Source organism: Melanaphis sacchari, unplaced genomic scaffold (genome assembly GCF_002803265.2).
Source record: "Melanaphis sacchari strain LSU unplaced genomic scaffold, SCAv2.0 Contig42_pilon_pilon, whole genome shotgun sequence".
NCBI classification, from domain to species: domain Eukaryota; kingdom Metazoa; phylum Arthropoda; class Insecta; order Hemiptera; family Aphididae; genus Melanaphis; species Melanaphis sacchari.
In genome coordinates this window covers 591,601-605,279 of record NW_020271275.1, presented here as the reverse complement: position 1 = coordinate 605,279, position 13,679 = coordinate 591,601, and the positions used below count along the sequence as shown (strand labels likewise).

General features: G+C 26.4%; 1 protein-coding gene across 2 annotated transcripts; it reads right to left on the bottom strand.

Moving 5' to 3' along the window:
* Positions 1-4,993: 4,993 nt before the first annotated feature.
* LOC112597535 (SWI/SNF complex subunit SMARCC2) lies at positions 4,994-13,608 on the bottom strand. 2 transcript variants are annotated; one of them, XM_025343615.1, is made up of 17 exons: positions 13,341-13,608; positions 13,099-13,218; positions 12,896-13,009; positions 10,210-10,378; positions 9,934-10,142; positions 9,526-9,624; positions 9,352-9,461; positions 9,153-9,292; positions 8,779-9,087; positions 8,520-8,704; positions 8,216-8,439; positions 7,889-8,109; positions 7,442-7,596; positions 7,285-7,380; positions 6,957-7,211; positions 6,476-6,890; positions 4,994-5,162 (listed from the first exon to the last, which is right to left on the bottom strand). In XM_025343615.1, the coding sequence occupies exons 1-16, from the start codon at positions 13,455-13,457 to the stop codon at positions 6,510-6,512; spliced, it is 2,904 nt and encodes a 967-aa protein (XP_025199400.1). In that variant the 5' UTR covers positions 13,458-13,608; the 3' UTR covers positions 4,994-5,162; positions 6,476-6,509. The 2 variants fall into 2 exon arrangements, with proteins under 2 accessions (XP_025199400.1, XP_025199401.1); XM_025343616.1 differs by having other exon boundaries at positions 12,905-13,009.
* Positions 13,609-13,679: the final 71 nt, after the last annotated feature.

The following is a 13,679-nucleotide window of genomic DNA, read 5'->3' as shown; positions in this document are numbered from 1 at the left end:
CATACAAAGATCGTGGATGGGACACGCGTCCAGACGAGTAGTCTGGCATAATTCCCCCCACAACTGGAAACCCACAATCGCCGGACACAACGATCGCTGTGATAATCGACACAAGTTTAATACTACAATCGGTGTATCATCATCGTCGATCAGAATTGTACCGAGCGATTGTCTACCGGTTTCCGGTAACCAAAGAAAAACAAGCTTTTAATACACACAGCTTAATGTCTCTGTTGCATATCCTGTTGGCTGTTACCACACGTACCTACGCACTTCGAGTATAAACCTATTTTATAAAATTAATTATTATTGTCATTCTTAATCTGCTCTTTATTCAATGTTTCATGTTCCGGTATGTTCCCCCGATTGTAGAGTACCTATGGATAATATTATAGTAATAACTAATAAGTAATAACACTAATAACATTAATAAAAACATTAATATAGTTATTAATCGGTAACTTCTTTAACGAGGATCAAAGGCTCTGCGTAAATATTATGGTATTAATTTTTTTTTTTTGTTTTTTTCGAGACACAGGCACACGCGAAATTTTTAGTCAACGTTTAAGATTGGTTATTGCTGCGAAGCGTTCCACCAGTTGGTCGATGATTTGTGCAACTATTGTGTAATTTTGATCAGACTAATATTGCACATGTCCCGGCCAATTGGAGGATTTTGCTAAAAGTCAACGGCTGCTGTTGTATGTGATTATTCTTCCTAAATCGTCGAGACCAACGTAGTCGGCGGTTTTTTATTCTGTACACGCCGACGACGAAAAACAAAGAATGTAGCAAATTAGGTTGTGTTGTTTGCAATATGTATTAAAAATGCATCACCGTGTGCGATTCGTATACGATCTCATATTGCACTTGACCCAGCCTGCAATGCACATTTCGCATCGACGACCGACTGAGACTACCCACAGACAAATCATAACGGGAATGTGATGGCGGAGGTTTCAATTTTAAGTTGACTTTACACACAAATTGTCACATCGTCATCGCAATACTACCACTCCCATAAACACTGGAGAATTTAGTGAATAATAAATTTTAAAAAAAATTGCAAATAATGTATTATATAGATATATCGATGTATGTATTCAAGCCTCGAGGTTGACGTCCTGTGATGTGGCATAATGCTATAAGTAAATTAATTTTGTGTGTTGAGTATGTGTTTATACTGTTGTGTATAATATACACTTTTATATATGATATATTATAATGTGTATTAATATAAATAGATTTATAGTATATGATACTTTTTAGAAAAATAAATTTATAGATAGGAAGGTATAGTCATTGAATAATATTAAAATATATAATACTAAAACCATTTTACTAAATGTAAAATCCTACAAGTGTTGTAATAATATGTAATTAGGTATAAGATACTATAAGTTTAAATTATTTAAGTAAATATATATAATTAATAATTATCAACGTCAACTAAATTAATAAAATTGTACAACCTTTTAATTAATTTAAATTTTTATGTTATTCTTAACTATTTTTCATAAAAACTTTTATAATTGTATTGATACCTAGTTTAAAAACATTATAGTTGTAAATATATATCATCAATTTGAGTGTGAATTTGTTTGTTATGGACACTTGTATTTAAATTCTGGTAGCTTCTAGTTAATGTGACTACTAGTTAAACAGATTATGGAATCAATTGTTTATTTAAATTAACAGTATAATTAGTATCAGAAGACACATATATCAACCTTGAAAGTAATTAACTGTTAAGGAAATATAGATAAATGTTTAATAAATAGTAGTAATAATTGTGTATTTTCAAAATACAATAAACTTATGTAAATTTGTTTATTTCATCAACAAACAAAATAAAAAAAAGGAAATTACATGGATATTTTGTTACTATTCATCTAATACAAAAATTACTTACATTGTAGTTGTTTTAAATCATACAAGCGTGTATTAAGTTAAACAAAGAAGTTTTGAAAACTACACAAAACTTTATTAGACTAATAATGCAGCAAAACAGTATAAGGTTATAACATAAGATTAAATGAAACATTTTTTCCTAACAGTACAATATATTTAATTGCATCTATCATTATCTAGAATATATAAATACATATTAATGAAATCAATTATTACAGTAAGACTGCATAAATAACTAAGTATTTACGAGTGAATAAAAAAGGACTGTGGTCTTAAAAAGTTAACGTTTATAACATTACCCAATAAATAATATTTATTAATTGTCAATACTTAGCTAAATTATTATGCAACTACTAATTATATTCTTAAGAGTTATAAAAAGAAATGTTCTTAATATGCTGTAAGATTGAAATTTTTCAAAAGATTTCAAGGTTTTATAGATGTTTCAGTGATCAAAATTCAATACAAATTTATCCAGTGATAATGCATTTGAAGAACAAAATATAAATTTGGAAACTGTTCATGTAATGGTTCAATCTTATGATAGAACTAGTACCATGTCTGATCATTTAAACACAGTTTAAGTTCAAGAGCAATATTCAGCAGCCATATATACATACTAAAGGCACATTGACTTAATTTAGTATTTTAGATTTATGCGAACCAATAAAAATAATTAATTAATGATAGTAAATATTAATTATAGCTAATGAAAAATATTTTTTTTTACCAAGTGCACAAAAAGTATTCAATATATTAGTCAATTATTCTCGACAAGTGACAACCTATAAATTATGAACTACTTGATATCCAAAAACAACTTAGTCTAATATAGATCAAGTAATGAAAGTTTGTGATGCATGTTGGAACTATCAGTTTAAGAACTTGAAGTAATTATTGATAATTATAAAGCAATTGTTGCAAATTCTTAATTTAATTACTTATAATATTATTTCGTATAAAAAGATTGAAAATGTCTTCTATAAATAAATAAAAATTGTTGCTGCATTTCGAATAGAAATTAAAGATCAACAAGACAAAGATGTGGCACAAATAACAGGTATTGTATAAAAATTTTAATGTATGATTCATGAAAAACTAACAATGAATTTCTAAATTAAATACAAAACAGTGATTTTATTGTAGTTGTATTCATCCTTTATGAAGTGTTTTCAATCATAAATGTGTTAAGTCATCAGCTTCAAAGCAAATTAGCTATATTTCTTACTTTTAAAGTGATTTAAGAATTTCATATAAAAGTTTTAATGCAGAAACAATAATGTTAAATAATTTTTTTAGTAATAACTATTTGCTGGAGGATCTTATGTATGCATGTAATTAGTATATGTAATATGTATAATAAGCAGGACTTGTAACTTAAACCCTGAAAAATGTCTTAATAAACATAAACTTAAACAAAAAAGTCATTTAGAAATATGTATTTCAATAAATTAAAAATCAAAAATAAACCATTGTAAAAAAAAATTAGGAAGATAAGATTATTTCATATAACATTTTTTTCGCTAATTGTTTAATGTGGGTCCATTTTAATGATTAACCAAATGAAATAATGACTACTGCATTTTAGCTTTAATCATTTTATAGTTACAAAAATTCCCATATATTTTATACGAATGCAAAAATATAAATATTTCATTTTTCATCAAATTTTGACCAAAACATAATAAATATGCTCAATGAAATGAATTTGTACAATTAAGCCTGTGCATAAATATGCCAAATAGACAAAAAACCTTTAAGTATGCAAAATAAAACTTTATATATTTAACCATCGTACCTGCAATACTACTTTAAACAACAACAGTAGAAAATATTATACAAAATGTTTGATAAAATTTAATCTTACAATATTACACTTTATTAAACCTATAAGTTTTTCAGTTGTATTATATTTTCCACCTAAAGTAGCTGCTTTAATGTTTTAACAAAAGTATTTACTAACGTAGAAGAAGTTAATCCTAGAACAAATTTACCAAGAATTATCTTTCAATTTAGCAGAAAATTATGTTCACTTACTTGAATTTTAACAAATTTTTCCACAATCAGCTTGTAAAACTTTTATAATTTAGTAATAACGTTCCAATATACAAGTTAAGAAGAGACAAAATTCATAGAAGTTTTATATCAATAATTTAGGAATTGAAAATATCAATTTTTCTCTGAAATCTTCTGAAAATTGATTAAAAGATAAAATATAAAGAAACCATTCTAAAGGATTAATATTTTTAAAACCTAATAACTCTTAAAGTTTCATATATTTATATTTGTTTTATTGTTAAAGAAATATTTTTTATGTTATCATATCAGATCAAAAACAGTATAATAAATCAATTTATAGATAGGTATATATAATCATTGAATAATATTAAAATATATAATACTAAAACCATTTTACTAAATGTAAAATTCATCAAAACTTTTATAATTATATTGATAACTAAAAATATTGTGGTTGTAAATATATTATCTATTTGAGAATGTATCTGTATTTAATGAATACTCTATTAAAATTCTAGCCGCTTCTAATTAATGTGATTACTAGTCAAACGGATTATGAAATTAATTGTTTATTCAAATAAACAAAATAATTAATATCAGAAAACACATATATCAACCTAGAAAATAATAAATTGTTGAGGAAATATATATAAATCTTCAACAAATCGTAGTAATAATTGGGTACTTTCAAAATACAATAAATGTATGTATATTTATTTATCCCATCAATATACAAAAAAAAAAAAAGGAAATACATGACTTAAAATTTTTTAAAACTATCTATTTTATATAAAAATTACTTACATTTTAGTTGTATTAAACCATACAAACGTATATTAAGTTATATAAAATAGTTATAGAAACTACACAAAATGTCATTAGATTAGTAATGTAGCAAAACAGTAATAGATTGATGAAATACATAAAAAATATTAAAATATTAAATAAAACATTTTTCTTTTTTTGTTGAATTGTATATAAAAACAAATAAATTATGTAATTTTGTATTTTTATCCTAACAGTATAAGTTAACATAATTATTTTTACCTATTATTTTCTAGAATACATTTAATAATACATTAATACATACTAATTAAATCAACTATTACAATAAGACCCTATAAATAAATCAATATTTACAAGTGAATACAATAGTACTTACAGAACTTCCACTGATTGTAAATAATCGACGACCAATCCAGAATTCAAACAGGCCATTATTCATAATATACCTGTTGACAAGAATGTATTAAGGTTTAAATATGTACTATAAAATAATGCTTAAACTTTAATACAAAATTAAGATTTATTGGTTCATATAAAAAACATTAAATACCACATTTCTGTCAATAAATGATTTTTAAATACATACATTTATAAAAAATTTCTAATAAACTTCTGATAATAATTTTTTATTCCATTTGCAATTTAACACTATAGATTACAGGATTATATTTTAAATAGTTCTTATCATTTAGAAGTAAAATTAAATGATGTAATTTATAACTTGATCAGAAATTTACATAAAACTTATAAAAACTAAAGTAAAACAATCAGAAATAAATTCCAATGAATTCAAGACAAAATTACCATAAAAGTTCAATGGTAATTGAATTACCGGTCAAAGTTCAATATTGAAAAAAAAATTATAGGAGCAATAATATGATGTGAAATACATTTAGATATTGCATAAAATACTACATAGTCAGTATCATAGAAGAGTGATTTTAGGCAATGATTCATTAAAATTTAGTTGAGACACCACTCAATATATCAGTTGTCATTTTCAAGATCTATTTTTGACAATCAACCACAGAACTTTACCTCATTAATATAACCAAAATGCAAATTAGGGGGAACTTGAATAATTAAGATACTTCCTGATGTGTAAATTAGTCACTACTGTGTATAGATAATCATTGCCTAATATCACTTTAATACAAGTAGTAGACACAACAAAACTAGACTTATTTATTTTGGTAAAATCAATCTATAAAATAATTATAACACTGTTAACATAATATATAAAATGATACCAAGAAAAATAATTTATATTAGTTATTAAAAATATGATATTGCAGACATGATAGTTTATATAGTACAAAATTTATTTTTATCTTTGATAAATTAACATAAAAAGTACTGTGAATTAATTATACTCCAAGAATAAAAATTAGTTTGATTTAAAACATTTAAAAAAGTGATTTTACATAATTATTGGTATAAATATTAAATAAAAATAATAAAAGATAAAAATAATAATATAAAATAATATTTATATATTTGATGACAAAATAGTTGATTTTATTATATGGTTATTTATAAATAATAAGTAAGTGATTGTAATGGTTTCAAATTAATATTGATATTTTTAAAATGATCAAACACAAAAAATATTATTTAAGAAACAAAAAAAATAAAATGAAATATATTCAATAATTTATACAATGAGGAAGATAGAATTAATATTAGGTTGGTAACAACTAAAAGATATATTTGTATGATAAGCATTTCATTACTGGTGAAATGACTAAAGATAACTCACATTATAAGGCTTTGTAATTCTGGAATTGCATGTTTTATGTGGCCATTGGAGGTGCAGGTGATGCAGGAGCAACATGTTCAGGGTTTGAGACTGGAGGAGGAACACCTGCAGCTTGTAATCTATGATGAGCCTGTTGGCGAGCTCTGAATTCTGCAGCTTTAAGCTGTTCTAAATGGAATTGTTGTCGTTCTTGTATTAACTGTTGTCTCTGGTATTCTAACCCTTCACGTTCCCTTTCCATAGTTGTTTCCAATTCCTCAAAATGTCTTAACTTTATCTCTAGTTTTTTCATCTGTGTCTCCACTAGTAATGCAACAAGAGATTTAATTTTTCGTTCTTCTACGGCTGCTAAATGTTTTGCTTTAACAGCAGCTGCGGCTAAAGCTGCAGCAGCAGCAGCTTGTACTTCAGAATCCTAATAATAATTAATCAAAATAAATATTATTGATTTGAATAAAATAAATTTAATATTTTAACCTACCTTAACAATTCGTTCAGGTTCTTCTTCTGCAGTACGATTAACAGTAGTAGACTGTGTACTAGCGGTAGTTTCTTCACAGGGTTTCTTGTCAACATCCATAGGTTGCTCTTTGTCTTTGTCAGAAACTACTTCTTTATCAGCTCGGATGGATTTATCATTTTCTGTTGTCAATGATGGATCTTTGACATCTTCCGGTTCTTTCTTTTCTTTTTCATTTTCTTCTTCTTTTTCTGGGAAAGTTCCAGCAATACCACTCTATACAATAGTAGAAATATTATACATATTGTTTGATACAATTTAAATATACAGTAATATTTTATCACTTTACCTGTAAAAGTCCAACAGCTGGATCGTATTTTCCATCTGTAGTGGCAGCTTCAATGTTTTTAACGTGAGCATCCATCAATGCAGAAGGAACTTCATCCTGGAACAAATTTATTTTAGAAATCATCTTTTAATAAAATAGTAAAATTATAATAACTTACTCGAATTGCAGCAAATTCTTCCATAGCAGCTTTAGCTGCTGCAGCAGCAACTCTGGGGTCCACTACAGACGCCAAAAAAGCAACAGTAGACATAATTGGATTACCAGATTTACTAAATGGAATTGGCTGATAAGACAAAGGACCCAAAGCACCACCTATTAAAAATAGATTATTTTAATAAATTTTAATTGATTATTTAAGTACACATAAGATATTTACGGTATAATAATAATGTTGTATTAGATTATTAATTATTAAGGTACCAGTGATATACCATAATACAATTATATTAAAATTCTGAAAAACTTTGATAGGGTTATTGAAATCAGATGCTGGTATTAGAAGTGCTATACCGCAAAAACCACCAATCCGAATAGTATTAGAAATATTTTAAATATACATAAAATAATAACATAAAATATTTTGTAACATGTTTAATATTCATACCAGTTTCAAAATCTTCTAAGTAGGGATCTTCTATGGGTAAACGAAGAAAGTGTAATATACATTCATCTTGAGTTCTTGTGCCAACATGTTCACAAACTTTGTTCCAATCATCTTTATACATTTCTAATCCTTCAAGAAGTAATAAAGTTTCTTGTTCAGTCCAATCTCTTGTCATTCCAGCAGCTGTCTTATTTCGTAATAAACCAGGTTTTTTAGCATATCTAAAAAAAATAAAATTAAAAACAATTATTAATAAAAAGAAAAATATAATATTAATATTTTTGAAAACATAAATTTAATATACTAAACAGAAACTTGAACACTTACTGATCTAACTTAAGTCCAAAACTAGATAATGGTTCTGGGTGATGACCAATATCTTTATCTGCTGTTACAGGCTTTTTCTCTAAATCTAAAAGTGTTTTAGCAGCTGAAGGTTGTTGGGTTCTTGGAGGGTTAACAGGTTGCAAACCAGAGGGTGTATCAGATAAGATATGAAAATGAGATGTAGGTGGTGGACCCATTGCAGTCGGTCTACTATCAGCATCAACCTTAATTATTTATTATTGTAAATTAATGTATAGAAAAAAAAATTGTACCTTTCAAAATTTAATTAAAATAAAATACTTACTTGATAGTTAATAAGACCCCATTGTTCCAAAAAAGCATGAACTCTCATAATTGCACAAACATCACCAGCCAAATTACGCCTAGCAGCAGTGCTTGTCATATATTCAGTTGGATTAAGTCTATATGTATCAATCATGAAATTTCGATATGCTAAGTATATTTCAGGGGTTTTTGATTTATTTTTGTCTAAAAAAATAGAACCATTGGAAGATTAATATTAAATTATAAAAATATTATACATAAAACTATTAGATACATACTATTGAAAAACTCGGGTAAGGCACGTTTCTCAACTGTATGAATTGAATTATAATCAAACCATGCAGCATAACTTGGTATAACAATATGATGCATTTGTTCAGTAGCATTATCTTCTGGTCCTTCTTCTTTAATTATTGATAAAGCACCTCCAGTACTAGAAACTCCAGATGCAGGACAACTAGTACCATCCTGGGCGTTATTGTCATAATTTTTATTATCTTCACTTTTATCCAAATCCTCATCTAAATCCATAAGAGTACCACTCCTAATTGGCTGAGAATCACTGTCCTTCTTTGATGAAGATGATCCTTTTTACAAGATATACTTAGTTTAATAAGTATTTTACATAATATAAAACATTATTAAAAATTACCAGTTTTTATTTGAGAAATATTTAAATTAACTTCAGAAATATTGGGTTCTGAAATCGGGTCTTCAAGATCTCTAGTTAGATCATCACTATCATCATCAACTTTATTTTTTTTTACACTCATCACAGAACCTCCACGTCCACTATACAATTAATAAATATAATTAAGTTACTTAAAAATTATTTACATTAATAATCTTACCTTTTACGTTTATTTGGTTTTGAAGGTGGAGATGGTGTTCGCTTTCTTTTAGGTTTTTTTTTACCTCCAGAAGGATCATTACTCATGAAATCTTCAACTGAGAGACGTAACTAGAATTAAAATAAAACATTATTAAATAATAAATAAAATATGGTTTATGTTTAATTATTTTACTTTATGAACTTTTTTTTTGCCAGTTTCATCAACTTCATAATCTTCTTCGTTCATCCATTCATTATAAGTATCTAAATCTAAGACCCAAGAAGCCGTGACCTAAAATATAATAATTGTTCATTAATTTTGAATAAATTTATTTATGCTTTTTAAACAGAATAATTATCTAACATAAAATGTTTTATCATCTAACTGTTATTAGAAAATATTAGGTAAAATGAATTTGATTTCTAAAACTATTTTTAATTATATTTAAATAGTAAAATTATACAATATAATAATATTAGATAACACATTTATAATACATTAAGGTATTTTATAATTATAAGTTGAAGAAAGAGTAAAAATTATAATATCAGTGGCAGAACATTAAAAAATTAATATAAAATAATATTTAAATTAAATTACCCTCCATGGAGTAGGATGTTGATTGCCATATAATACTTCAGGAGGTTCAACTGGCAATTCAGTAGTCACCCACGAATCATGAGAATCAGGAAAATAATACCAGTGCATTTGTATCCAACGTTCTTTATTTCTGTATACAGGACGAGCATATTCTTCATCCAATGGATCCACAACCGGATACAAGACATGAGTAGCTTCTTGTTCGTTTTCTAAAGTTTTTTTTTAAAATAATAATTTAATTAAATGTGAGATGATAAATAAACTTAGTAAATATACCAGTAAGTGTTCCTTGATGCCTTTTTATAATATCTTTTATACGGTTTTGAACTATTTTATCAACGTCTGGATGAATAAGTATAACAGGCATAGATAAACATTTAGCATGAATTAAAGCCTTCTCAACATTCATAAACATTTCAATACTTCTGTCCATTCTAGAAGGACTCTGTGAATAAACCAGAACCACTTTTATGATCAAGTAAAAATAAATTTACTTAAATAAATTTAAAAATAAACACATTAATATACATAACAACTTTTTTGAAGTATACTAAAATAATAATAACACACATATACACAATTTAAGTAAAAATGCTACTAAATAAATTTAAAAAGTAATGAGAATAGTATATATATATAAGTAGCATTTTTTACATAGAAAATAATATACCAACATCACAAATTTACAAATCAAAGTTTGTATGAATGTGAATTTTAATTTAGTATACTTCATACAAGTTATCCATAATTTAAAAAATTATATTTATTTAATTTTAGTATATAGTTAAAACAAAGTAATAAATATGTACAGTACTTTAAAATATTATGAAATAATAGCAGTGTTTAAGAACAAAAAATAGTAATAAAATAATATTGATCGTAAGTAAAATACATTTTAAAATTTTGATTACGTTGTAGATATAATGATTTTTAAGTTCTGTACATTATTATTCATAATATTAAATATTGACAAGTGTTTCCCTAACATGTTGTTTAATAACTGAATTAGTACAAGAACGTTGAAGAAAAATATTAGTTCACGTGGACAAGCACACAAATGTTAGAACTATTTCTATACACACCAAAATATTTATAATTTTAAACATATAAAGCAGTTCTTTTCCCAATTATACTTATATACACTTATAAATTCCCATTAAATTTATTTGCAAGTAGTGTATTGTGAACAATTTTATTATTATTAATTATTGATATAACTATCATTTTAAACTCATTTTAGATTTTGTTCGTAATTGATAACAATATTTTTTTTTAGTACAACCATTGTATTTGGATAATATACCTCCTATATTATTTTGATAAATAACCATTAATAAAATATTAACATTTAGTAACCATACAAATATATATGAATAGAAAATAACTGTATGTATGTGTTGTGTAGAATTTATCATCATAACATAACTACAATTAATTATAATTGTAATTATGTAAATACCATAAGACTAAAAATTATTTGATAGTTTTGATCATATAGATAGAATATAAATTTATTTTCTTTCAATGGCCCAAATGTAAAAAAAAAAAAATAGACTTTTAATAGCAAGTGTTACTGATCACTTACATGCCTTATAACTGAATCATGCGTAAAAGGCGTTTTTCCAGGCGTATAGCTTAAAATATTTACATAAAATAAATTTTTGTTGATAATTTTAAGTGTAAAATAATATTTGTATTATATTTCTTATATTATACAAACAATTAAACAACCTGTACCATCTATATGACTTGAAATAATAAAAATATTAATTTTTAACTAAATATAAGTAAAATTTAAAAACTAGAATTATTTGAAACTTAAAGAGGAAATCATTTTTAATATAAGTTGTCAGACTTGTTTCCATCTAAGTAACATATAACATAGTAAATTTTACACTCAAAAGAATATAATTTATTAAAATTATAAATGAAATCGATCTGTTATCAAATTTAAAAATAAGAACATTACCTAGGATTTCTAATTTGAAGCAAATTATAAAAATTTTAAAATTTATTTTAACACATTAAAAAAAAAAAAAATGCTTTAATGTTAAATTATAAATTTAAATAACATGAAACCTTGAATAATATAAGGTCAATTAGTTCTAATTGAGTAAAATGGATTTTCTGACTATTTTAAAGTAAAAATGTACTGTTCTATGTTAGTATGAGAGAGTTAACACTTGAGATAATGGCAAGTTAATAATAAAATTTGCTAATATCTAAGACTTTTAATATAGCTTAACATGAAAGGGGCAATTGTAATGTTAAGGCCAATTTTATGCAAGATTATTTAATTTTCAAAAATAGTGAAAAATGAGTAACATTACTTGACTTTCAATACCTGATCAATAACACAAGATGATTCTATAGTCCTAAGTTGGTTTATGAATATTAATAAAAATAAAAAATACTGTATTCATAATTATAGTTTTAGTTGTACCTAATAAATATTATTTAATTTTAAAAAGTAAATTTAGTATGCAAAATAAAAATTAACTTAATGTATAAAATTACATATTACCTACTCTAAGTATAAATATGTATTTGATAAAATATATAAATCTTAGGTAGATAAACTGTACATAATTATTGATAAACTGCTACATTGTTAATCTACATATACAAAAAAAAGTACTTGAGTAGTTTGTGTTACTTGTATAATCCATTGATGTACATATTGTAAAGGATTAGGACATCATCCTATAGGAATAAGGAGAGATAGGTGCAGAAAGTACGTGCTCGGCATGTAATTAATTTTGTGGTCACCACAGAAAAAGCACACAACACGGGCAACATGAACAAATTTTGTACACATATTATAATACCAATAATAATAAATTGGAGACGAGCTATAGCAATACAAATTGACAGCGTGGGATTATAACAACAGGTCAGGCGTGCACGTCCGATTAGTGGTTAGTGGTGAGGTGAAATGAAGGCTCGTCTCGCCAAATCATACCTTACTGACCTGGAAATCGAATCTTCGCCACCCCTGTTCCACCTTAAACTTGTATACAGTAGCTAGCAAATGGCACAAAGCACCTCCAGGTTTGAAGTCCATAAAACAGCGCATCTACATTAGAATGACAATAATAATCGGTTGGTTATAAAATCACAGATGAGTGAATCTGTTAATGTCATTTATTAGCCAAACCAACTTACAGGCAAGCGAGTGAGTGGTGGTTTGCTGACATTTTTACCGAGATTGTCTTCTTGAAATTGAATGAGTTGCAACACCAAAGCTGCAAGGGTTTTGTTGGTCGGTGGATCCGTTTGCAGGTACTAAGCAAGAAACAGATCAAACACGTCACAACATACACGTTCAATATCTGACACCAAATGGCAGGATCGTGGACATATCAAATCATAAACGGCTAGATGTCGTCAAATAAAAATATACGTACCTTTTTGTGATTTTTCATTAGCCACGTCCTAACGCCCTCCAACATGTTTAGCGTTTCAGGAGATTCAAAAAATTTAACGTTCGGACTACCGTCCTTTTTTGGACCCAAGGCCAACATCGTAGCGTCGAGTGTGGGACGATCGGACGACGAAACAGGGCCGGTTTGTCGTAAAACCCAAAAACGAGCTTTCGGCAAAACTTTAGACGTTTATATCTAATCCCGCGAGACCCGGTGAACACAAGCCAGAAACAATAACAAAAAACGTCGATAATAAATATGGCCGAATTGTTTGGATTTTGAGCACAGGGCTGACGGCACGCCAACCCAAAATTACCAGAT